This window comes from Aethina tumida, chromosome 4, assembly GCF_024364675.1.
Source record: "Aethina tumida isolate Nest 87 chromosome 4, icAetTumi1.1, whole genome shotgun sequence".
In the NCBI taxonomy this organism is placed as follows: domain Eukaryota; kingdom Metazoa; phylum Arthropoda; class Insecta; order Coleoptera; family Nitidulidae; genus Aethina; species Aethina tumida.
This window is the reverse complement of record NC_065438.1, coordinates 12,347,128-12,370,832: the sequence shown is the minus strand read 5'-3', so window position 1 is coordinate 12,370,832 and position 23,705 is coordinate 12,347,128. Positions and strand designations below refer to the sequence as shown.

The 23,705-nt window shown below is 27.7% G+C and overlaps 3 protein-coding genes across 3 annotated transcripts; 1 reads left to right on the top strand and 2 right to left on the bottom strand.

The window, feature by feature from the left end:
• The first annotated feature begins 789 nt into the window (after positions 1–789).
• LOC109601525 (novel acetylcholine receptor chaperone) lies at positions 790–6,810 on the top strand. The gene is made up of 3 exons (XM_020017769.2): positions 790–1,089; positions 2,660–2,798; positions 5,918–6,810. The coding sequence occupies exons 1-3, from the start codon at positions 979–981 to the stop codon at positions 6,127–6,129; spliced, it is 462 nt and encodes a 153-aa protein (XP_019873328.1). The 5' UTR covers positions 790–978; the 3' UTR covers positions 6,130–6,810.
• A 10,740-nt stretch (positions 6,811–17,550) lies between these two features.
• Positions 17,551–18,772, bottom strand: LOC109601518 (protein CLP1 homolog). The gene is made up of 2 exons (XM_020017761.2): positions 18,644–18,772; positions 17,551–18,570 (listed from the first exon to the last, which is right to left on the bottom strand). The coding sequence occupies exons 1-2, from the start codon at positions 18,770–18,772 to the stop codon at positions 17,551–17,553; spliced, it is 1,149 nt and encodes a 382-aa protein (XP_019873320.2).
• A 3,084-nt stretch (positions 18,773–21,856) lies between these two features.
• LOC109601516 (protein CLP1 homolog) lies at positions 21,857–23,092 on the bottom strand. Its single transcript, XM_020017759.2, has one exon. The coding sequence runs from the start codon at positions 23,090–23,092 to the stop codon at positions 21,857–21,859; it is 1,236 nt and encodes a 411-aa protein (XP_019873318.2).
• Between the last annotated feature and the right edge of the window lie 613 nt (positions 23,093–23,705).

The following is a 23,705-nucleotide window of genomic DNA, read 5'->3' as shown; positions in this document are numbered from 1 at the left end:
ATCACATAAAGAATATGAAATTTAATAGTTTTAAAATATATTTAAAAAATGACATAGAAAAAGAGGTAAATCCCCTAGAATTTAGGCTACTAGAAAAAGTTTATTATATTCAATTGTTGATGCGTATTTAGGATAATACATACCAAATTTAATCCTGATGGACCTAAGAAGATGTATATGAAATTTTATGAAGAAATGACTAACCGGCAATTAATGGTATTCTGGGTTGCCTACTTTTACGGCGCACGCGAACGTTCATCACAAATTACCATATTCAGTCTGGTTTTTCTTTTGTCAATAGATTACTATTAAATCAATTCATTAATTTGTAATTAAAAATGTACAACTAAAACTAATTTTATTAACTGAGTCTTTTTCTTACCTATATATTAAATTTTAAAGACAACGAGTAACATTATGAATTTTGTTTTGGTGTTTAAAATATATTAATATTATCAAAAATTAAAGAAAATAAAGCAGAATATTTTCTTCTGATATATTTATAGCAACAAATAAAATGCTATACATACAAACGCATATGTAACTAAAATATGTACAGAAATTATAAATAGGAAACAACTTATCAATGGTTGTTTGACACTGATGTACTCAGATCACAGAACATCTAAAAGAAAAGTGAAATGAGCCTCGGCGCTATTTGTATAAATGTATAACAATTGTACAAGGTTTTGAAAACGACGCCAGTGACGGAGGCAACTATATTTTCAATGCGTATAGTAGGACGCGTCGCGATATTTTTAGGACAGTCTGTACGTCTAGGCGCTAATATTGATTTTGTTTGAAGCGTCGCCACAGTCAAAATGGGCAGATCGTGAACTGAAAAACCAAAATAACAAAGATAAACAATGTGTAAATAAGTGTCAATAAATTAAAACGAATAACGAATCGACTAATAACCAACGTTAACACGCCAACACGATACAATAAATTAAAACAAAAAGCGAAAATACAAAAACGATGGGTTCGATTGTGTTGCGATCGCTTTCCGTGCTGTTAGGACTGTTTTTCATATTCGTGGGACTCCTCAAAATATCCAATTACATTTCGAAGGACCTGCACAAAGATCTGGTAGGTACAATTTACTGCCGTTTTAATTTTGCGATTTTCGTTACACAATAAACGCGGCGTTCGCATTTTTTGGCGCTTTGCCTGTCTAGGTTGTTGCAAATATTTTTAAAACGTGTAAATGTTTCATTGTGAACGGTAGGTACGCGTCTCCACGTCACTTCCAATCGAATATATTATATTCACTTAACATTTATGTTTAAGATTATATTTAGGTGTCTGCTTTAATCCTTGACACGAGCTCTATTGAAAATCATAAAGAATATTATTTATGGGGGCTTAAATAAATAAGGTTGTTTTGTGCCAAATCTGAAGGAGATATTACATCTATTTATTTTGAAAATAGAATTTATCAGGCCCTTGCGCATTTGGCCTAGAAGAGTTTTGGGGCATTGATCTTTGGGCTTTTGTTTTGCTCCCCATCTCTGTGTACCATTATACTAAATTGTATATCCTCTTATTTTAGGTAAAATGAGTATTTTAGACAGTACTTAATTATTGTTAAATTTAAGTGGAGTATTACAATTATAAACTACAGTGATGGTCAGAGAAAGAGCCCACATTACTATCTTAATGTTAATTAAGAAATGCAATTAAATATTTTGTACCTAATTCTTAATTTTTCCAATTTGTTTGTCAATAAAAGGAGTTATTTTTTTGTAAGGACATTTTTTTATTGTATTTTAAATTGAGTGTTTCGTTTCATATTTGCTAATAAACATTTAGACCTTAACGTTTTATGTTAATTATTATTTTTCTCTTCTCTGGAGTGCAGTGATTCTTTCTTCACTTTGAAACTGAATTTATTATATATAAATCCTACTTCTAACTAAAATATTATTAAAACATACACAAATATTTCTAATATATAAAAAATACATATTTCATTAAAAAATTTGTATTAAATCCTTTTATGAAATATCTTAAAAAATGTTTGATTTTAAATTTATTATCGAACAATCCAATAATATAAATACTATTTCTAATTAAAATATTATTAAAAACATACACAAATATCTATAATATATAAAAAATATATTTCATAAAAAATTTAGATTAAATCCTTTTATGAAATATCTTAAAAAATGTTTAATTTTAAATTTATTATCGAATAATCCAATAATATAAATTCTACTTCTAACTAAATTATTATTAAAAACACAAATATCTCTAATATATAAAAAATATTATCATCTTATTAATTAAAAACATACACAAATATCACTAATATATTCATAAAAAAATTTGGATTAAATCTTTTTATGAAATATCTTGTTTTTAAATTTTGTCATATTTTTCTGGCCACCTTTGTACATTTTTTTTATTTACTTGTCTGACAAATATACATTTTTCAAATAACAATTCAAAATAAACTGGTAAATATTTGATTACAAATGGTGATTCATGAAAAAATAATCTTGATAGAAATTGTTGAAACATTAACGCCACTATCTAAATATACATTTGATATATCTTTATTTTACTGCAGAAAGATTTACTTACATTCCTGCATACGTGTTGAATTGTTGAAAATGGCTTTGAAAAATAATTAAAATCTGTTTTACTGTTACAGAGAAAGGAGTACGTGAAATATGCGAAAGTATTTCCCTTCGCCGAAACGTTGAACTTCAAGATACCATCGAAATGGTATCGACGAACCATCGGAGCCTTAGAGATAATATGTGGAGTTGCAATGGCATTCATACCAACATGTGAGTGATTTATTTATTATTTAAATCTCGTTGAATTAAATTAAACAAAAAAATACAAATATGTTTAATTCTGAGAGGTAAATTTTTTGAATTTCTAATAAAAATTGTACAGAAAAGAAATAATAGTGGTGCATGGGAAATAAATTTATAAATATAATTTTTCTGGCTGCATCTGGACATGTATTAATACCTACTTAAAATAGAAAAGGTTTAATTTATAAGAGCACTTATTTTGAAAGCTTTTCCTTGTACTTTAGAGTTAGAATGGCTAACAAAACAATTTGTTTCAGTAATGTAAACTTAAATATTAAATTAATAAATAATTCGACAAAATAGAAGAAGTTTCTAAAATAGGAGATCAAATAGTTCAGATAGTATTGCTGCTCACTTATTCAGGGGGTTCCCCTGTATTTCCTTTTACAATGTTTATATTTTATTTTTGCACAATTTAAAAAAAGTACTTATCCCAGCCATTTCTCAGATATTTCAGAATTAACATTTGAACAATACAAAATGAATTAGGTATTGTATTTGTAAAAGTAAATACCATTAAAATCCTGTACACAAATTCTAAATATATTGATATGTGTGTGACTGGACTGGATCTCACAATATTTTCATCAAAAAAGAATAAATTTATGCATTAATAAAAATGGAGCTGAGATAATCAAAATTAATTAGGAGTACCTTTTATTTTGTATTGTGCAAAAAATATGAAATGCTTCTATTTTAGAAACACTGTATTACCATATTAAACCAATTATATACACTTAAAGTCATTCTCATTAAAATTTACCAATTGAAATAAATCGGACCGCAAATGTGTTTATACGGCCGATTAACATGGTCCATTAAAATCGAACTGATCTCATGAAATTGTAATAATAATCTAAAATTAACCTGCGCAAAATATCATTCCTACGTGTACAATTTTCTGAAATTTATTTTTATCTAACATTGACAAAATTTAGGTGGCGGTCAAAATTTCGGTAATTTATTTTTAGTCCATTCCAATGATGTTACGCATATAATTGCTTCAGCCTATTTACATTTAATATTTAGTCTAGTTTGCTAAATATTTTTTTAGCCATACTTTAACACTTTTTATGAGATTGTCGTTTCCGTTAAAACGAAGACGGATATGCGATGCGGCACGTGTTTGAACCGGTGTCTTTTATAAATAGATGCTGTGCCAAATTTTTGCTGTCACATTCAGAAATAATGTTGACTGATTTAATTTGTAAAAATATCATAAAAGATAATAAATTTTTTGCATACATCCTTCATAAAAATTTATTTTTATGTTTTATAAGGTAGAGTTGATATTAACGTCATGAAGTTCATTTTTAAAATGGTGATTGATTACTTTCCCGTCCAACGTATGAGTTACGTTAGTTACGAAATGTTTATAAGGTTTCTGACGTGGCCTGAATCAATAAATTTAAACAATACGTTCAAAATTAAATGAATATTTTAATGAAATTGGATGCAGATTTTGTTTAAATCGAGATATTTTTGAACATAGCCAATTTATTTATTGTAATAAAACTTAATTGCTCAATAAAATTCAGTAACAACCGTAATTTATTTTATTAAAAGTTTTGGCAACAGAAGCCACATACATTACAAACTTTTATAATAAAACCAGTCGTATTGTTTACAAGATTAAAATCCCAATATAGTTTGTTAAGGTAAATCACATTCAAGGGCTTACAAGCTACCATAGTAAATGTTTACAGTTGATAAAAACCATTCGAGTTTACTATTTTTAACAAGAAACACTGTGAGCTCTACAATATTTAAGTTATCAGTCATCTAATTATTAACAAAATTAAACTAAATTAATAATTACATATAGGGTGGTGTCTCGAGGACTATATTAACGTTAATTAGGTAACACACTCCCCTAATTAAATGGAATCAAAATAATTACATTATATCCTTTCTTCCAATATTTATTTTGTAGTTAAATCAAAATAATTTCTACTTAAATCAAATCTTAAATAAAATTAATGTGAAATGTGCCTGGGTATCCTTTTTTCATTCTAACCATCTGTAAACGGTGTGGTTAAGATTCAATGAAATATTGACAATGGTCGACACTGAATTTCATGACTCCTCAATTAATAACCACAATTCATCTAAAGTTGATGCTTTTTGTTGCTTTAATCGAAATTGCACAAGTTTTCAAGAAGAAACTCAACATGTTTATCTTTTATTCAACTTTGAACAACTTTGTATGCAGCTTCGTATTACTATCATTCATAAAAATCCATGAAATTAGTAAATTGTTGTTGATAAAAGGTCCGATTAAATCTCTCTTGATGTCTCTGTATACGTCCACCATGTCTCAAAGTTATTCTAGTCTATCTGGGACACAAATTTAAAATAATTAATACATTTCTGTGAAAACTTTTAGTCTTATTCTTTTTAATGACCCAATTTATTCATTTTTTATTTACCTAGATGTTAAAAAAGATGTCGTTTACTGATTTTTTCAATTTGTCTGTCCATAAAAGAAATTGTTTTTTATTGGGATGTTTTCCTTTTGTATTTTCAATTGCTTGTGTTGCTTCATATTTATTAATAAACATTGTAAACTATTCTTTGGAAATATCATAAGCTATTAGTGATATGAACAATATTTAGATCTTGATACTTTCATGTTAATTATCATTTCAAAATTGTTAAATACACACACAAAATATAAATAACTACACAAAATTTTAATTAATTATTAAAATTGTTATCCCAAATAATACCGATTGGAAAGCCTTTGATCCTACAGAATGTTGAGAAAGACATCATGGTTGACAGAGACAGTAAAAGATACCCACTATGGAGAAATTTGTAGACTGTTACTGTCTCTGTTGTGCATGATATCTCTCTCAAAATTCAGTCGGATCAAACGCTTTTCGATTGGTATATATATACAGTATTGGCCATAATACTTTTGAAAAATTTATTTTGAAACGTACTACCTGGTACTATTTTTTTATTTATTTATTTTTGTTTCAATTATTTTTTATATAATTTTAAAAAGCCGGACAAAATACTACATAAAATTTTTTTTAATTATTATTTAACAATTAATAATTAATTTCGTGTATTTTTAACAGCAAAAATTAAAAACGGTGCCAACATATGCCTCCTAGTACTGACGCTGATGGCTGTGTACTCCCATTACATGGTGAACGATCACCTGGAGCGGACGGCCCCCGCACTGGTCTTCCTCTTCATGCTGTGCGGAAGACTGGTCGTCTACTATCAAGTGCAGAAACGCGAAGCCGAAAAAATTGAAGCGACCACCAACGGTATCAAACAGGAATAAACGTATCGCCACATCGTATTAAAATAAAAGTTGCGTCCAAAAACGATTATTAAAAAAAATAGCCCAGACTTCAATGTAGCCTTAACGTCGTACCGAAGCGGAGTCTTCGTTATTTTTATTTTTGGATACAGAGAATAGGGTACTGAAATCGGAAATGTTGGATCAAAATTTTTTTGATATAGGTTTGATGGAATTTGAGTTTAGCGAAATATACCATTACAGTATATTGTTTGTTCGTTTAAGTATCATAGTAAAGTGCTTTGAACCCGACACTGTTACATGTGTTTTAAGGAATGTTTAATTGCATTACACAATAATTAATATTATCGAAGTTAGCAGATTTGCTGTTTAAAGACTGTTTTTTAAATAATAATTGTAACTATTTCAAAAGTACATAACAGTGCCAGGGTCTCATCGTATTGTAATGATGTAACCGAAAAAGTTCAAAAGTAATATTATGTGTTTCAGTGTAGAATGTGAATGTAACTAGTCTTCAAATTGTTTAGGTATTTTTCGCTTTCATTCGGAATGTGGTAGACTACTTTGTAAAACGAGCACTTTCTTTGTTATTTTTATACATTTAGGCAATATTTTGGTGTATAAATTGTTAATCATCTAGGTAAATAAGTTCGGCACTGCCATTTGTGGCCATAAAACGTTAAATAAAGCCATTATACCGTATTTTTGTTATTTTATTATAATTTAGATACATACTACATTAGATTTAAATCTTAAGAAAATATAATATTAACTTTGGCAAAGAATTTAAAATTAAAATTTTAGTTTACAACCCCACCTGGCGGCAAAACCATAAAAGTTAATACAGATATCTGTAAAATGATTTATTTATTTCTTCTTTCTCGTTATAGGAACCTGTATTACATTTGTGAACAATATCGACCTCTGGAATATTAACAACAAATCATATACTTGATTCTAAAATTTTATAAACAGAAATTTGAGAGATATTTAGTTAATTAATTTATTTTTATTAAAATGCCAAAATTAATTAAATAAATTTCAAAATACACAAAATATAAATATAGTTAAAATTGTATTTTTTAATAAATTATTATTTTTATTTTATTTAATTAATTAATATTTAATTTAAAAATAAATTTGAGATAACATTTATTAAATTAAATTATACATTATTTTTAATTAATATATATTATTTAAGATGTCCAAATTAATTATATAAATTATTTTAATTTTATGTTAATCCCTAATTTAAAGAGAAATTTAAGATAAAATTATATATAGTATTTTAATTAATATATAATAATTTAATATTTGTCAAATTAATTAAATAAATTTTAAACAATATTAATATAATTAATATTAAATTTTAATAAAACTTATTATTATTAAAATTTTATTTGATTAATACCTAATTTAAAAATAATATTGAGATCACATTAATAAAATTACTTACATATTAGTTTAAATGACATAATAATTTAGCATTTCAAAATTAATTGAGCAACTTAATAAATAAATAAATAATATTTTTTAATACAATAATACTTTACTTTTATGTAATTGATTAATACCTAATTTAAAAGTAAATTTAGCATAACTACAACATTAATTAACTCATTTATATATTACTTTAATTAATGTATAATAATTTAAGTTGCCAAGATTATTTAAATGAATTTCAAAATTCAAAAAAATATTAAAATAGTTAATATAACTTATTAAATTATATTTTTTATAAATTATTATTTTAATTTTATTTATTTTAAAACAAAATTTGGGAGAACACAACGTATATTATGTTAATTGTTGCATAATTATGTAAGATATCAAATTTAATTAACTAAATTTCAAAATTTAATTTAATTACGTAATAATTTATTTTAAATAAATAAATTTTCGTTGAGCTGATGAAGACCAGATTATATTACATATTACGCATTCAGGATTTAACAATATTTAAACAATTATTTGACATTAAAACTACTAATTTAAATAATGATATCATTAATTAAAATTTTTCACAAAATCTTTACGATTTATAATTAGTGAAATCTTGACTAATTACTCTTGATATGAATTTACTAATAACATAATCTATCATATCAGATCAAATCTACACTTATAAATTAGCAGTGTTAATTTCTTCAGTTAATTGTTACCCCTTGAGACATTTTCGGTAATTTAATAGAAACACTATTAGTAATAACTGTTGATTTTAATTGCTGTCACAGGCAATTAAAATCAGTTAGCCAGCCTACAATTTTTTTTATAGGAAATTATGTCACTTTGTTTAAGAAACACCTAATTATAATTAATAAAATTACAATAAATTGCAAACATTTTGCCTATTAACACATATTTTGGCTAAAATTAAGACTTTCAAATTCATTAATTTCCTCCTGAATTGTTGTGGTAAAAGTTTGTCTATGAATTAGTTTTAACAGTTCAACATTAATGCATTTGCATAATATTCACTTAAGCAATTAAGCCAAGACTAATAAAAATTCATCCGCTCTGAAATTCGCCCGTAACCGCACCGAAATCACCTGCTTAATTCTAGGAATAATTATAAAGAGAAGCACATAACTAATTAAACATTTTTATAATTATCATTTTAAGAAGCGTTGTGTACGTTGGGTAATAAAAATTATTTATTCACCACGAAAATGTCAGACAGCATTTCCCACAGTATCTGGTAATTATAAAAAATCTATTCCAGTGTCCAGCATCACAAAAAGTACCTAAGACAATTAGGCGCGCAGCGAACATACTATTTAATTAACGAATTCTTTTGGTCGTAACCGGAGAAAAATAAATAACGCACCGAGCGGACATATCATTTTACCTCGTGTTTTAGAATGGAATCCGTATTATTTTAGATCTCGCAACGATTACAATGCAACTTATTTTCCCACTGGGGACAACCTAATCGTGATAATTTGAGGAATTTAACAACAAAAAAAATCGAATTTCATGCACTTCCCAGAAACAATTTTGTTTTGAATTAATATGCGTTTAATCCCCGTGATTTAAAGAAAAGAACAATGAGTTAAAGATAACTTTATCATGATTATGAGAAATTAAAAGAAATCGAATTTTATGTACTTCTCAGAAACAATTGTAATTTAAATTAATACACCTGCTTGAAAATTTATAAAAAAGTCAAACCATTAGGAAGAGGCTTTATGTAATGAATTTCATCAAAAAGTTGATTATTGGTTCCACAAAAATTGAGTAAGAATAATAAATTAGGCGTTTGAGAATTGCCAATTATTTTCTCTTCAGACAGGGCAATGGGTTGAAGATGTAAAATTGCATCAACGAAGAAATTAAGACATATATCGTGCAAAATTCTCGTGCAACATGTTTAGGAGGATGCCTTTCATTAAACTGCGATGAAACAACCATTAGAATGTGGTTTCGTGTAACAAGTTGGTTCTACATAAATTGAGTAAGAATAATAAATTAGGCGTTTGGGAATTGTCAATTATTTTCTTACCCTTTTATTGGTGCCGCTTTTACATTTGGGCAATGTGTTGAAGAAAGAAGAAAGTTTTTGATGACTGCATGTTGAACTGCACGTGGAATTTTAAATTATGTCTACCTACTAAGACTCCAAACTATCAATACTGATTACTACCACTTAACATCAAAGTCATTCTTAAACCTGCCATATAAAGTACAAAATTTTCGTGCTATATGTTCTGAGGTATACCAATCATTAAACTACAGTAAATTAACCATCAGTTAATTAACCTAGTTAAGTTAAGTTAAGTAAGAATAATAAAATTAGGCGTTTGAAAATTTCCAATTATTTCTTTTTAATGAAGCTGCTAAACCTGGTATATAGTCAAAATTCCATCTTCTCGAGTTAAGACTCAAATACTGTTCCACTAGGTATACCAGCTTCAACCCATTGTCTAATGTGGAAAGAATTATTGTAATCAAGCCATTTTTCGTCACATGTACGAATGGGAACAGTAATTAACAATTCTCAAACGTCTAATTTATAATTCTTATTCAATTTACTCGAAACTTCATTCTAAATGTTGATTCATCGCAGTTTAATGACCAAACATGTTGCATGAGAATTTTGCATGATGTACCACTTAATTTCTTCGTTAGTGCCGGTTTCAAAATAAACTTGACGGTGTTCAATTGTTTTGATCGTTTGTCCTACGCGCCAGCCAACCAGAATTCACTATTGGGTCACGTGACAACGAATTTAAGATATATCCGATGATTTTCGAATTTAAATACATATTTGAAACACAAACGATTTGAGGTTATGATAATATAAACTGTAGTGTATTTAGTTAAGTTATTTGTCTGAAGTTGGTATGGCAAAAAATAAATAAGGTTGGCAACAATGCCAATGAAATCGCCAATTAGTAATTCGCGCGCCAACTTCCCAATAACGGTTATCGTTCTTTAGTTTTGTTCATATAAAAATGGTATCAACAAATTGTCGTAATCCTATTACAATCCCGACAAAACAAACGAAATTAAACAGATGACAGCGTGAACGTGGACGCCAAGTTGGCGTCGCCGACGTCGAGATTATAAATCCAGCATTCCAGCATGATTGTAATCAGAAAATAATTGGTAATTCTCAAACGTCTAATTTATTATTCTTACTCAATTTATGTGGAACCAACTTGTCTCAATAATGAACTTTTTGTTGAAATTCGTTGCATGAATCCTTTTTCTAATGGTTGAACGAAAATTTTAATATACATTAATAATTTTTTGCTGTAAAATAATACAAAATGTGTTTGACGTCTTTGTTCTTTTTTATTAATCTTCAAGCATGCATATTAATTTAAATTACAATTGTTTCTGACATAAAGTACATAAAACTTATAATTTAGTTAAACAATAATAACTTAAAGTTTATGTTTTAAAAGACTAAATATATAAAAATATATTTTAATTTATATCTAAACGCACCCTATAAATGTCCTCCCCCAATAAAAATCAATGATTTTAAAAATTCTTTTCATTTCTAAAAAAAATTTTCAACTCTTGAATTATTAATTCAAAAATAACAGAATGTTACTTCTATTTTATATGAAATTAATTTAAATATATTTACTTATAAATGAACCAAAAGCTTAAATTACTTTTTCCTATAAACTATAGACATGCTTCAGGTGTATTAATAAAATATTTTACAATCAATCTTCAATTGATATTGCTGGATTATTAAATTCAAAATTAACAGATAATTACTTCAATTTCATACTAAATTAATTATGATAAATAATGATGATAATAAATAATAAATAAATGAATCACAAATACAAACTACTTTTTCCTATAAAGGAATTTAAAATTTATTTTTAAAAGACTAATATATAAAAATATTTAATTAATATATTTCTCATTAAAACCATACTGTATGAAAGTCTTCTCTGACCCTACAGATCATTTTCAGTTGATATTTTTTAATTAAAATTGATAGATTATTACTGAAATGAATTAATTACATATGTGTTATATTTAGGGTTAGTCAAAAGTTGTCATATATTGTGTCTATTATTTTTTGAATTTTCACAGATAATTATTCAAAAATTTGAAAATTTGGTGATTAAATTATTATTAAAATTTTTGTATTACAAATTCAGAAAATTTAGATCATAAAAATAATGATCAAAATCCCTATTCATTTTTCATTGTCATAAAATTTACTTGTGATTAAATTTAGGATAATTTACCACACAAGCAGATTCTATGAGAAATATTTCATATACCAATCAAAACATTATTTAATAATTTTATAAAAAAAATTGAGAGATTATTATTGAAATGAAATTAATTAATTACATATTTAATTACTATTGGTTTCGGGGTTATATGTCATTCAAGAGTTGTCATATATTGTGTCTGTTATTTTTTGAATTTTCACTGATAATTATTTAAAAATTTAAAAATTTTGATGATTTAGCCAAATTTTTTTATTACAAATTCAGAAAATTTGAATAATAATAATAATGATCAAAATTCCTATTCATTTTTCATAGTCAAAAAATTTATTTGTGATTAAATTTAGGATAATTTACCACACAAGCAGATTCTATGAGAAATATTTCATGCACCAATCAGAACATTATTTAATAATTTTATAAAAAAATGAGAGATTGTTACTGAAATGAAATTAATTAATTACATATTTATTTATTATTGGTTTCGGGGTTATATGTCATTCAAAAGTTAAAGTTTAAAATTTTGATGATTTATCCAAATTTTTATATTACAAATTCAGAAAATTCGGATCACAATAATAATGATCAAAAACCATATTCATTTTTCATTATCATAAATTTACTTGTGATTAAATTTAGGATAATTTACCACACAAGCAGATTGTATGAGTAATATTTCTTATACCAATCAAAACATTCTTTAATAATTTTATATCATAAAAGTTCTATAATAAATGGTACAACAATAAATCACGTCGATTTTTACACTTTTCATATCACAGAATATTATACAACCACAATCTTTCGAAATAAGAATCTAACTATAATTATAAACGCGGTCGTTATTAGTTTTATGATGATATGCAATAAAATAATAAAAAAAATCAACGAATCATTAATTCCATTACGAAAGTACATTTTTTTATGGTGCATTTAGTAGCGCATCAGTATAATATAATAATGGCGTTTCGAAATTTTTAATGCAACTAAATAAAACTAAGTAACCGAGTGTCGTGTAAATTGAAATATTTTAATGTGAACGGGACATGACCTTTTCCATTTGATTTTAGTTCTACATTGGGCCGAAATAAAATTTGTTATAATTGTTATTCCGCCTTTAGATCTAAACAAATCAATCAATGTAAACGTGCTTTTAAATTAATTGGCTGTTGCGCAAACCACCGAATTTGTTAAGGTGTTATATGCTTAGATTACCACATTTGTTTTTGTTTTATGTTAATTTTTTATAAATTTATTATTTTTAATAACTCATTTATCCATAAATCAGTTATTAATTTGGTTGGGTAACGCACAATCAAATAGTTAGATAATTATTTGTTTGTGTATTAAATTATGTTCAATTTCCCCGTTACTTATTGATCCGATAGTATTCGAAATTTTTATGTAAACTTAATACTTCCAATTTCTAAATATGCAATCAATACAGCAAAAATATCCATGGTAGTTGTTGCGAGTCATAAATTGCATCTAGGCGTCATGCTGGATCATAATGAGACACATAATTCAAACCTCAATTCGGTATGGCAAATTAAAAATTCGTCCACAATACGCCCGTAATTATTGTGAATTGATTATCGAAACCAATTTATTTTCTATTTAAATCGGAATATTGGCGAAAGGATTAATGCAATTGTGTCATATTTGTTTCGTGTACGTATTTTGCAAATGCATTAAGCCAATTTTAACGTAAACTCGACCGTGGAGTTATTACATCGAATAATTGTTTGATTTTATTCATTCAGTTTTGTGGTGCTTTTAACTGTATCGGGATTTTTCTCAGTTTCCTGAAGTTAGAATCGTTATGTTCCACCAAACAAGAATGGACTTCATGATGGAGATAAATAAAATCGGCGACAGTCTGTGCACGACAATGAATATTATCGCAATCTTTATTAACATCGTGTTATGAATGAATGTGGAAATGGTTTTAATAAATCTTAGGATTGATCTAAGAGTTACTCACACACACACGTACACTTGTGTTCAAGATAATTTAAGATAACCAAATGGACAACATCCATGTATAGATTGATATTTTACAGACGCAATAATTTGAGATCGTTGAGAAATGATTTGGATAATTGTCTGACTTAATTAAGACGTTCATTAACATAGCACTTATTTATTTCTCATAGCACTATGTGTAATATTCTTAAATCTAAAAGAAAGCTAAATGATGAAACTAATTTTTAATATTTTAAAGTATAGTAATTGTAGTTGTGATTAATAACTATTAATATAATATAATAATAATACTCATATTCTTTAGATATTAAATGGAACAGAAATGCTCTCAAATATTTTGATACTAACGAATGGAATATCTAAATATTTATAATAAATATGTCAGTTTTAAATTAAACTTATCTTATCTTAATTCTTTTTTTAATTTACCAATCTAATCGTTTTGCTTACAAATAATAGCTAATCAGAATATAGTTAATAATTTTTGTCAAGATTCTACAAGTTTGAATTGTATTTCAATTGCCAAAATAATTAAATATCACATGAAGAAATGTTTGGACTATATGGTTTAGTAGATAAGATAAAATTTTTCTGTATATAATAATTAATATACAAAATTATTTTTTCCTATAAATTACAGATATATTTCAGGCTGTACCTATAATATATTGTAAGATAGACTTGTAAAAATGAACAGATTTTTCAGGTATAATTAAATTAAATCATGTTTTAGAAGACAAAACATACAGTAAAAAGCGTTTAATTCGTCTGAATTTTGAGGGAGACATCATGCACGACAGAGACAGTAAGAGATTCCCATTATTGGGTAAATTGTCACTTATACTACAATAGATTTGTAAAAATTAGTAATTAGTATTAGAATATTAAATATATAAAGAAAAATATTTTAAGTAATATATATTTTTTTAAATATCTTTTAAAAGTTATCTCTCTTTCTGAAGAAGATCTCTAATTGATATTTCCAAATTATTACTTCTATTTCATATGAAATTAATTTATTAGAAAATAGATGAAACAAAATCATAAATTTTTTTTTCTTTAAACTATAGATATATTTTAGACTGTATCAATAAAATATTTTACATTAGATTTGTAAAAGAATCTGTTCGATTGATATTCCTAAATTATTAATTATTACTTCCATTTTATTATTATAAAAGTCCTCCCTCTCTCCAATGTACATGTTCAGTTGATATTTCTGATTATAAATTCAAAATTAACAAATTATACTTCCCTCTCATATGAAATGAATTAATTACATATTTATTTATTATTGATAATAATTAACAAATAAACCAGAAACATACACGACTTTTTCCTTTAAACAAATATATTTAAGATGTGTAAATAAAATATTTTTCCTATAAGTTATTTCAAGTGTATTTATAAATATTTTACAATTTGGAAAATTTAACAGTTTTCTTCAGTTATAATTTAATTGAACAATAACACAACAAATATGTTTTAGGTTGTCAAAAAATAATTACAATACATTTGTAAAAATTGCAAATTTTCTCAGTCATTATTAAATTAAACAATAATAACTTAATATTTATGTTTTAGAAGACTACATATATAACAAGTATTTGAATTAATATATATTTTTTAAAAAAATTCATTTTCTCTCTGAACAACGTCTTCAGTTGATATTGCTGGATTATTAATTCAAAATTAACAGATTATTACTTCAATTTCATACAAAATTTATTAAAACATATATACTTATTATTAATAATAAATAAATGAACCACAAATACAAATTACTTTTTCCTATAAAGCAATAATAAATTAAAATTTATTTTTTCAAGACATACCTTTTAGAAGTCTGTCCTATCAATAATGAACATCTTCAGTTGATATTCCTGAATTATTAACTCAAAATTAACAGATTAATATTTCCATTCTATTGTATATGAAATTAATTAATTACATATGTACTTATAAGATTCTTTGTAAACTTGCAAGCATTTCACAATTACATGTGATGCTAATAAAAAACTTCGTTACATACGAAACGTGCTAATAAGAGAACCTCATCTTATATGCACCTCATTCCTAGAAACCTCCGTTTAATTAACGACGACAATAAATAGTTTGGTTAATTCATTTTTAAAAAAATACAAGACATTTCATATAAATCAGTGGTCGTTAACAGTGTAAGTTGAAGTGTTAATGCGTTCCTCTTAGTTTGTCATAATAGTGGAATTAGTGACCTCTCGTACGACACAGAGAAATGAGTCTGTGAGAAAGTCTTTGTTTAACGGGTTCAAAAGGTTCGTAACGCGGAACGCAACGAGATTAAGGTGTTGTGCGATCCTGAGACGATTAAAGAATGCGACGAAATAATTAGAGGACGAAAGAAATTCGTCAATCAATCAAGAATAAAAAAAACAATAGACTCATTTACAACTTTATGTACGTCTTGTCATAAATCATGGATTTGCATCATAATTATGGCTTTAACTACAGAGGTGTGTTAACAACGTTGAAAATTTTAAAAAACAATTACATTTTAAATTTGAAATAAACATTTCTACATTTTAAAATTATAACTTCCCATCCACAAGTAAATTTTGAATATTTATATTCAACAATAAAAATTACAGAAACAATTTTAAACAATGCACACCTTTTAAGTATTTGCATAATAATATTAATGTCTTTCTTAACGTCATTACTACTTGATCAATTTTAGCATGCTTTCTAATTTAATTTATTTATTATAAAATAATGTAAAACGTCGTAAATTTAATAAGAAAAAATAAGTAATTAGCAAAGAATATGATCTAATGCAGTGATAAACCTTCTAATTACACTTACAGGTGTGTATGAACATGATGTATACTCTGGTGTGATGAAACACGAAGCTAATCGCCATTCTGTTGGAATGGATTAATATTTTACCATGTACCAGACCATAAATAAACTCAAGTTTTAATGTAAACTCGTAAAACAAGGTCAATAATATTTAATGCAAAATTATTGGAAACTTATAAACTTATTAAAATATAATATTGGAAAATGTAATTTAATAGTGTCGTTTGTTATTCATAAATTCATATGTTACCTATGCCAGATGGTTATTTAAAAATAAATATATTATTTATTAATATAAGTTGCTCATTGATTCTTGCTTCAACTCCCAATTAAAATCAATTACATATGATATTGATCATTTTACAGATTAGATTAATTAGATTTCATATAAATTATTAAATTGAAGTTCAAGAATTTTAAGTAATATATATTTTTTTAAATATCTTTTAAAAGTTATCTCTCTTTCTGAAGAAGATCTCTAATTGATATTTCCAAATTATTACTTCTATTTCATATGAAATTAATTTATTAGAAAATAGATGAAACAAAATTATTTTTTTCTTTAAACTATAGATATATTTTAGACTGTATCAATAAAATATTTTACATTAGATCTGTTCGATTGATATTCCTAAATTATTAATTATTACTTCCATTTTATTATTATTGATTCTTGCTTCAACTCCCAATTAAAATCAATTACATATGATATTGATCATTTTACAGATTAGATTAATTAGATTTCATATAAATTATTAAGAACTTGTATTTAAATTAGATTGAAGTTCAAGAATTTTGTTTGTCAATGACACTATACAAACTTTACATTTTGGATACTTACAACAATAAACAACAATATTTATTTATACAATTAACAACATTTATTAATACAATTAATAATACATTTTGGTCAACAGTCATCCATAAATTGAAATTCCGAATGTAATAAAATGTTACTGGGCAATGGTCCGGGTTGTGGTGAGAGTATACTCAAAGTCTTCCTTTTCACATCAACTTCACTCACACATACAAACCCAACCACATGTTTGGTTTTGAGGTCCTCGACTACCGATATCGCTGAAGACACAGCAAATAAATGGTAACATACTTTGTAACCGGGTGCAAGAGGAATTAATTTAGTTATATCCTCTGTATTTGTCGAGGTTGGGTCCCCGATTTTGAACATCTTCACGTCGCTGAATTTCAAACGGATGGTATAGGGGAACATGGAATTTTTAGGTGTTCCGTAGAAGTAGCGACGCATTCCCAAAGAATGTGTCGTGTCTTTCATCTCATCGGATCGAGATGATATCCCCGAACTCTTCTGGAGGTGAACCACTTGACCGAGTCCAGAGTAATCCTTTAACAATGTGTAGTAGAGCCTTTCCTGGTCCAGCACCATGATGACATCAACCCGAAAAGCTTTGGCGGTGTTCTGTAATTGAGAGTACCCATCGCCTTTGATCCAGTCGCACGTGTTTATCACAACTCCTGACTGTCTGATTTTCATGGCACCACGCGTCAGTCTCTCGTTGACATCTTTCGCTAGTTGCTCCACCAATTGGGAATATAAAGTAGTATTTGCTTCAGGGGTTTTGTGTCCAAAATTGTAAACCAACGTGGACTCTTGGGAGAAACCGTCGTTGACATCAACAACTCTTTCAACGAGTTGACATCCGATCGTTCCGGGAACGCCTATTGAGCTCTGGCAAACATCCAAATCGACGTACAGAGGCCTGCGACATGACCTTACAGCATAATTGCACAGCAGTCTACACAACGTAGACTTTCCAACTTTCTTGGCTCCCACGACCAAGACAACAGGGCCTCTCTTGTCCAACTCGGAGGCCGACCTCATAGATTCCAGCACTAAGTGACAGTTCACGTATGAAATCATTGGGGTTTCCTCTGACACGTAGATTACTTCAGGCTTTCCAATTAATTGTATGACACAACCGTGCGATTTTTGCTCCTGTACGAAATTCATAGGTTCTGTCGGTTACCAATTCGGTGCCGAAAATCTCTGCAGTACTCGAAATGAGGGTTATTTTCACTATCTGATTTTTACCTTCAATTTCGAAGCGCAATTCATTTTCTTCCCTCAGTTTGTACTCTTGTTTTAAGTAGGACATTTTATATTTGATTTTAGGTTGTTTCGATACTTTCGATAGTTTCAATTTGTGTCTTGTCATTAAGGGTTGTTAGAATTTATTCAGTTCTATGTGTACCTGTAAATTCTGATAATATTTAAGGATATATTATATAATAGATTATCAAGAGTTCGTAGGTATGTAGGGATTAACTTAATTAATAATTAAATTAAATTAATTCAATATTATAATTTCTAGTAACAAAAAAATCCAACATAAACCACTAAAAACCAGCATTTTCTGGTTCTAGAAAACCGGAATTATTTTAATTATTTTTTGTTCAAGGATGAACACATAAAAATTATAACCAGTTACTAATTTATTGATTATAATTTATCAAACTAAACCATCAAAATCAATCGAAAATTGTTCCAATTTTAATTATGAGATTATGTAAATGATTTTGTTTTATCTTAAAACGTCGAAGAACCGCAAATTCACATTTTTTTTATTAAATAAACCTAAATGGGGCCCACCTAGATCTTAATATGCTTAATTTTAGGCATTTATTGGAAGAAAAAAATATTGAAAGTAAATAATTTACATATTTCAACGAAATGCGAAACAGTTAAGGACGAGTGGTTTCTAAACAGGAGGATAATATATGTAATTAGTACCATATTTCAGATGGTAATTAAAAGTCATATTTTGAAATCGCGGAATTCGGGGTCCGTTTATGTTTTTATGGTGACTGTTTATCATAACCGAATGCAAAAATGTGTTAATTGTACTGTATCTATTTTTTAACGGTATGAATAAATTGAATTAATGTTGACGAATTAATTAGAAAAGAAATTTATATGTGCTGAAATTACTATTTGGGCCTCATAATTATATGGCATTATTTGAGGAACATGGTGGTCGTTACTTTTTATGATATGCAACAATTTGAATAATTTTGTTTGCATCAACAATTATTTTTAGCAATTTATTTCTTAGAATTCTTATGTCAAAAGTAAACAGTTTTATAGCATATTGTAAAATATTACAAAATATATATTTTTTCTGGTCTTATTAATAACATTCAATTAATATTTGAATGTCTACAATTTATGATATCCACACTTATATTCTTATTATAATTTTGAAAAAATTACGTTTAAATTTAAATTCTTCAACGAAGTTGTAGTTATAGTTATTTGAATTTCTTTTCCATATTTACAGATTTTTATAACAATAAATAGTTACGGATAAAAATAAATACGTTTAAAATATTTAATCTTCAAAATTCCGTAGTCAAACAAAGTACTGCTAAAAAATAGTAATCAAAAAGGTGTCGAAAGTGTGCTAACAATAAACAAACATAAATTGAAATTGATTAACCTTACAACGAAGTAAAGACGTTACTTCTCATCAAGTGACATGTTATCTGTCTTCCAACCAGCACGGATTCGTTGTTCAACTTTAACTAACTTGAGAGTGTTTACTCAGTATGGGTCAAGTGAAATGGATAAAGGTGGTCAAATATTCATTTTTTATACAGACTTTTTGAAACTTGGAGTTAACAATTCCTTTATTTAACTGCTGCTTTCATGTCTTAGTAAGTGAACACTTGGACTTGACATTCTCTAGGATGCCACAAGAATCCAATTTTGGCACCCCGTTTCTTCTGTGATATACCATAGTCGGTTAATTGTAATAATCTATTTTTTAAGGATCAACATTTTCCATCCCATCAATTCTGCCTCTGGTTAAAAACTAACTTTTAATAGACGTATTATGAGGATACATATATGGTTCTGCATATATGGTAAGTATGTTACTTGGAGAGGTACTTGTGAGCAATATTTGTCCAATAAGTTTAAATTCCCTTATACGAATATAGGAGAATTACAATAAGGGGACATCCTATTTCTTTTAGTTCCTCATCAGTATAGTCAAAATAAGACATAACCATATATTTAATACCAATCCGGATAGGTCAACCCACCCATTAAAATCATTTCTTACAACAATGTCTAAAACTGTAATGTAATAAAATCTGGTATTACTGTGATCTATAATTGTTCTCTTGATTTATTTGATAGATATCAATAGGTATTAATATTTAATATATTGTACACATTATTAACACACTACAATACATTTTAATATTATAAAAAACTTCTTTATTATATTTTTTAATATCTAATTTATCATAAAATGTTTCAGAATAGATTCGTTTAATTCGCTGTGCTGTGTCATGAACAACCACGCTCTTGGAAGACCTGTTGTACAAAGAATAATCTCAATCAAGATGAAGTTGTTAGGACCTTGGCACTTCTGCAAGAAGGTCACTCGCAGAGATACGTTGAACAATTACTTCGATATATTTTATATATTTAAATTTTAGTTAATAGTAACTAGTATTGTAATTATTATTGTCAGACTGAATCAGACAATCACCTAATTTTAAAAATCGTGAGAAACATTTAAACTTATTATTGAGGAAAAATTTATTTTAATTATTACCATTAGTGTTTTTTTTATTGTATTTCATAATTAACTTAAACATTAGCTTAAATTAGACTGGACGAAAGCTGAAAAAATTTCCACCAGAGAGATCCGATACAGTCTCACCAATCTTGTCACAACTGACGACTTCCTTTCTTTAATTTGTATATAAATTATACCATAATTTTTAAAAATGATATTCTTTTCTAAAATGACTTCTATAATGTTGTTTTTACCTAATGATATAACATATTAGAGTTCACACAAACAACTTTTTTATTCTTGAGTATTTGAATTTCAATTGGACTATAATGTAAGAGTTCAAGTTACAAAAATAGGTAGTCAATGCCACTATTATATATTCCATTAATTTCCTTAAAATTCAAAATTATATTAAAATTACATCACCCCAATCATTTATAATTACTTCTGACAGTTTTACTGGACGAAATATACGTGGTGTTTAAGAAATACCTTGAAAAATCGAATTAAATTATAAATATATAATAATTTGTGGGTATTTAATATAATATATCTCATGTAGTATTTACAGATTTTAATTTACATTTTTACAACAATAAACAACAATATTTATTTTAAACATTTATTAATACAATTAATAATACATTTTGGTCAACAGTCATCTATAAACTGAAATTCCGAAAATAATAAAATGTTACTGGGCAATGGTCCGGGTTGTGGTGAGAGTATGCTCAAAGTTTTCCTTTTGACATCAACTTCACTCACACATACAAACCCAAGCACATGTTTGGTTGTGAGGTCCTCGGCTACCAACATCGCTGAAGACACAGCAAATAAATGGTAACACACTTTGTAACCAGGTGCAAGGGGAATTAATTTAGTTAAATCCTCTGTATTTGACGAAGTTTGGTCCCCGACTTTGAACATCTTTACGTCGCTGAATTTCAAGCGGATGGTATAGGGAAACATGGAATTTTTAGGTGTTCCGTAGAAGTAGCGACGCATTACCAAAGAATGTGTTGTGTCTTTCATCTCATCGGATCGAGATGATATCCCCGAACTCTTCTGGAGGTGAACGACTTGACCGAGTCCGGAGTAATCCTTTAACAATGTGTAGTAGAGTCTTTCCTGGTCCAGCACCATGATGACATCAACCCGAAAAGCTTTGGCGGTGTTCAGTAATTGAGAGTACCCATCACCTTTGATCCAGTCGCATGTGTTTATCACAACTCCTGACTGTCTGATTTTCATGGCACCACGCGTCAGTCTCTCGTTGACATCTTTCGCTAGTTGCTCCACCAATTGGGAATACAAAGTAGTATTTGCTTCAGGGGTTTTGTGTCCAAAATTGTAAACCAACGTGGACTCTTGGGAGAAACCGTCGTTGACATCAGCAACTCTTTCAACGAGTTGACATCCGATCGTTCCGGGAACGCCTATTGAGCTCTGGCAAACATCCAAATCGACGTACAGAGGCCTGCGACATGACCTTACAGCATAATTGCACAACAGTCTACACAACGTAGATTTTCCAACTTTCTTGGGTCCCACGACCAGGACAACAGGGCCTCTTTTGTTCAACTCGGAGGCAGACCTCATAGATTCCAGCACTAAGTGACAGTTAACATATGAAATCATCGGGGTTTCCTCTGACACGTAGATTACTTCAGGTTTTCCAATGACTTCTATGACACAACCATGCCACGTGAACACTGCGATTTTTGCTCCGGTACGGAATTCGTAGGTTCTGTCGGTTACCAATTCGGTGCCGAAAATCTCTGCAGTACCCGAAATGAGAGTTATTTTCACTATCTGATTTTTACCTTCAATTTCGAAGCGCAATTCATTTTCTTCCCTCAATTTATACTCTTGTTTAAAGTCAGACATTTTCGGTAATATTTGAAGTTAGTTCGGTACTCTTTTGGAAATCGATTTGTACCATCTCATTAAGGATTGTCTTATTTATTCCGTTCTATATGTACCTGGAAAATTAAAATTTGATATTTTTACCTACAGGTATTATCTTTCCTAATCCTAATGTAATGTATTATTAATTGATTGTCAATCAATTTTAATTTTTTAATGCCTAGGTTCAAAAACTCAAGATGTGAAATCAGCGTTAGTCTATTCCGCATTTTCCCTAAATACATACCAGTAATTTCATAACAGTTAATTAATTATTAAGTTACAAAAAATAGTTGGTTTGTCAATGCCACTATTATATATTCCATTAATTATAAAAAAATCTAAATTTATGTTAAAATTACATCACCCATTAGAAATATATCGTAACACAACAAATTATTTATGCGAATCATTTACGACTGCTTTTGTTAGTTTTACCGGACGAAATACTTTCATTCCCCGACAATATGGTATAATAAACAATGGAAGGAAAAAAATCTCACGACTCCACCCTACATCTTCCGGCTCTCGTCCTGATGTCTTATTCAATTATTCAACAAAAAGTAACCTACTAAACTCTAATTAGCAATTAACG

Bases quoted from the DNA above. Each gene is read 5' to 3' on its own strand.
- LOC109601525 (XM_020017769.2), top strand. From the start codon at position 979: ATGGGTTCGATTGTGTTGCGATCGCTTTCCGTGCTGTTAGGACTGTTT. The intron at 1,090-2,659 runs GTAGGTACAATT...TTACTGTTACAG, and splicing joins AGGACCTGCACAAAGATCTG to AGAAAGGAGTACGTGAAATA. The intron at 2,799-5,917 runs GTGAGTGATTTA...TATTTTTAACAG, and splicing joins AATGGCATTCATACCAACAT to CAAAAATTAAAAACGGTGCC.
- LOC109601518 (XM_020017761.2), bottom strand. From the start codon at position 18,772: ATGTCCTACTTAAAACAAGAGTACAAACTGAGGGAAGAAAATGAATTG. The intron at 18,571-18,643 runs GTAACCGACAGA...TTAATTGGAAAG, and splicing joins AGATTTTCGGCACCGAATTG to CCTGAAGTAATCTACGTGTC.
- LOC109601516 (XM_020017759.2), bottom strand. From the start codon at position 23,092: ATGTCTGACTTTAAACAAGAGTATAAATTGAGGGAAGAAAATGAATTG.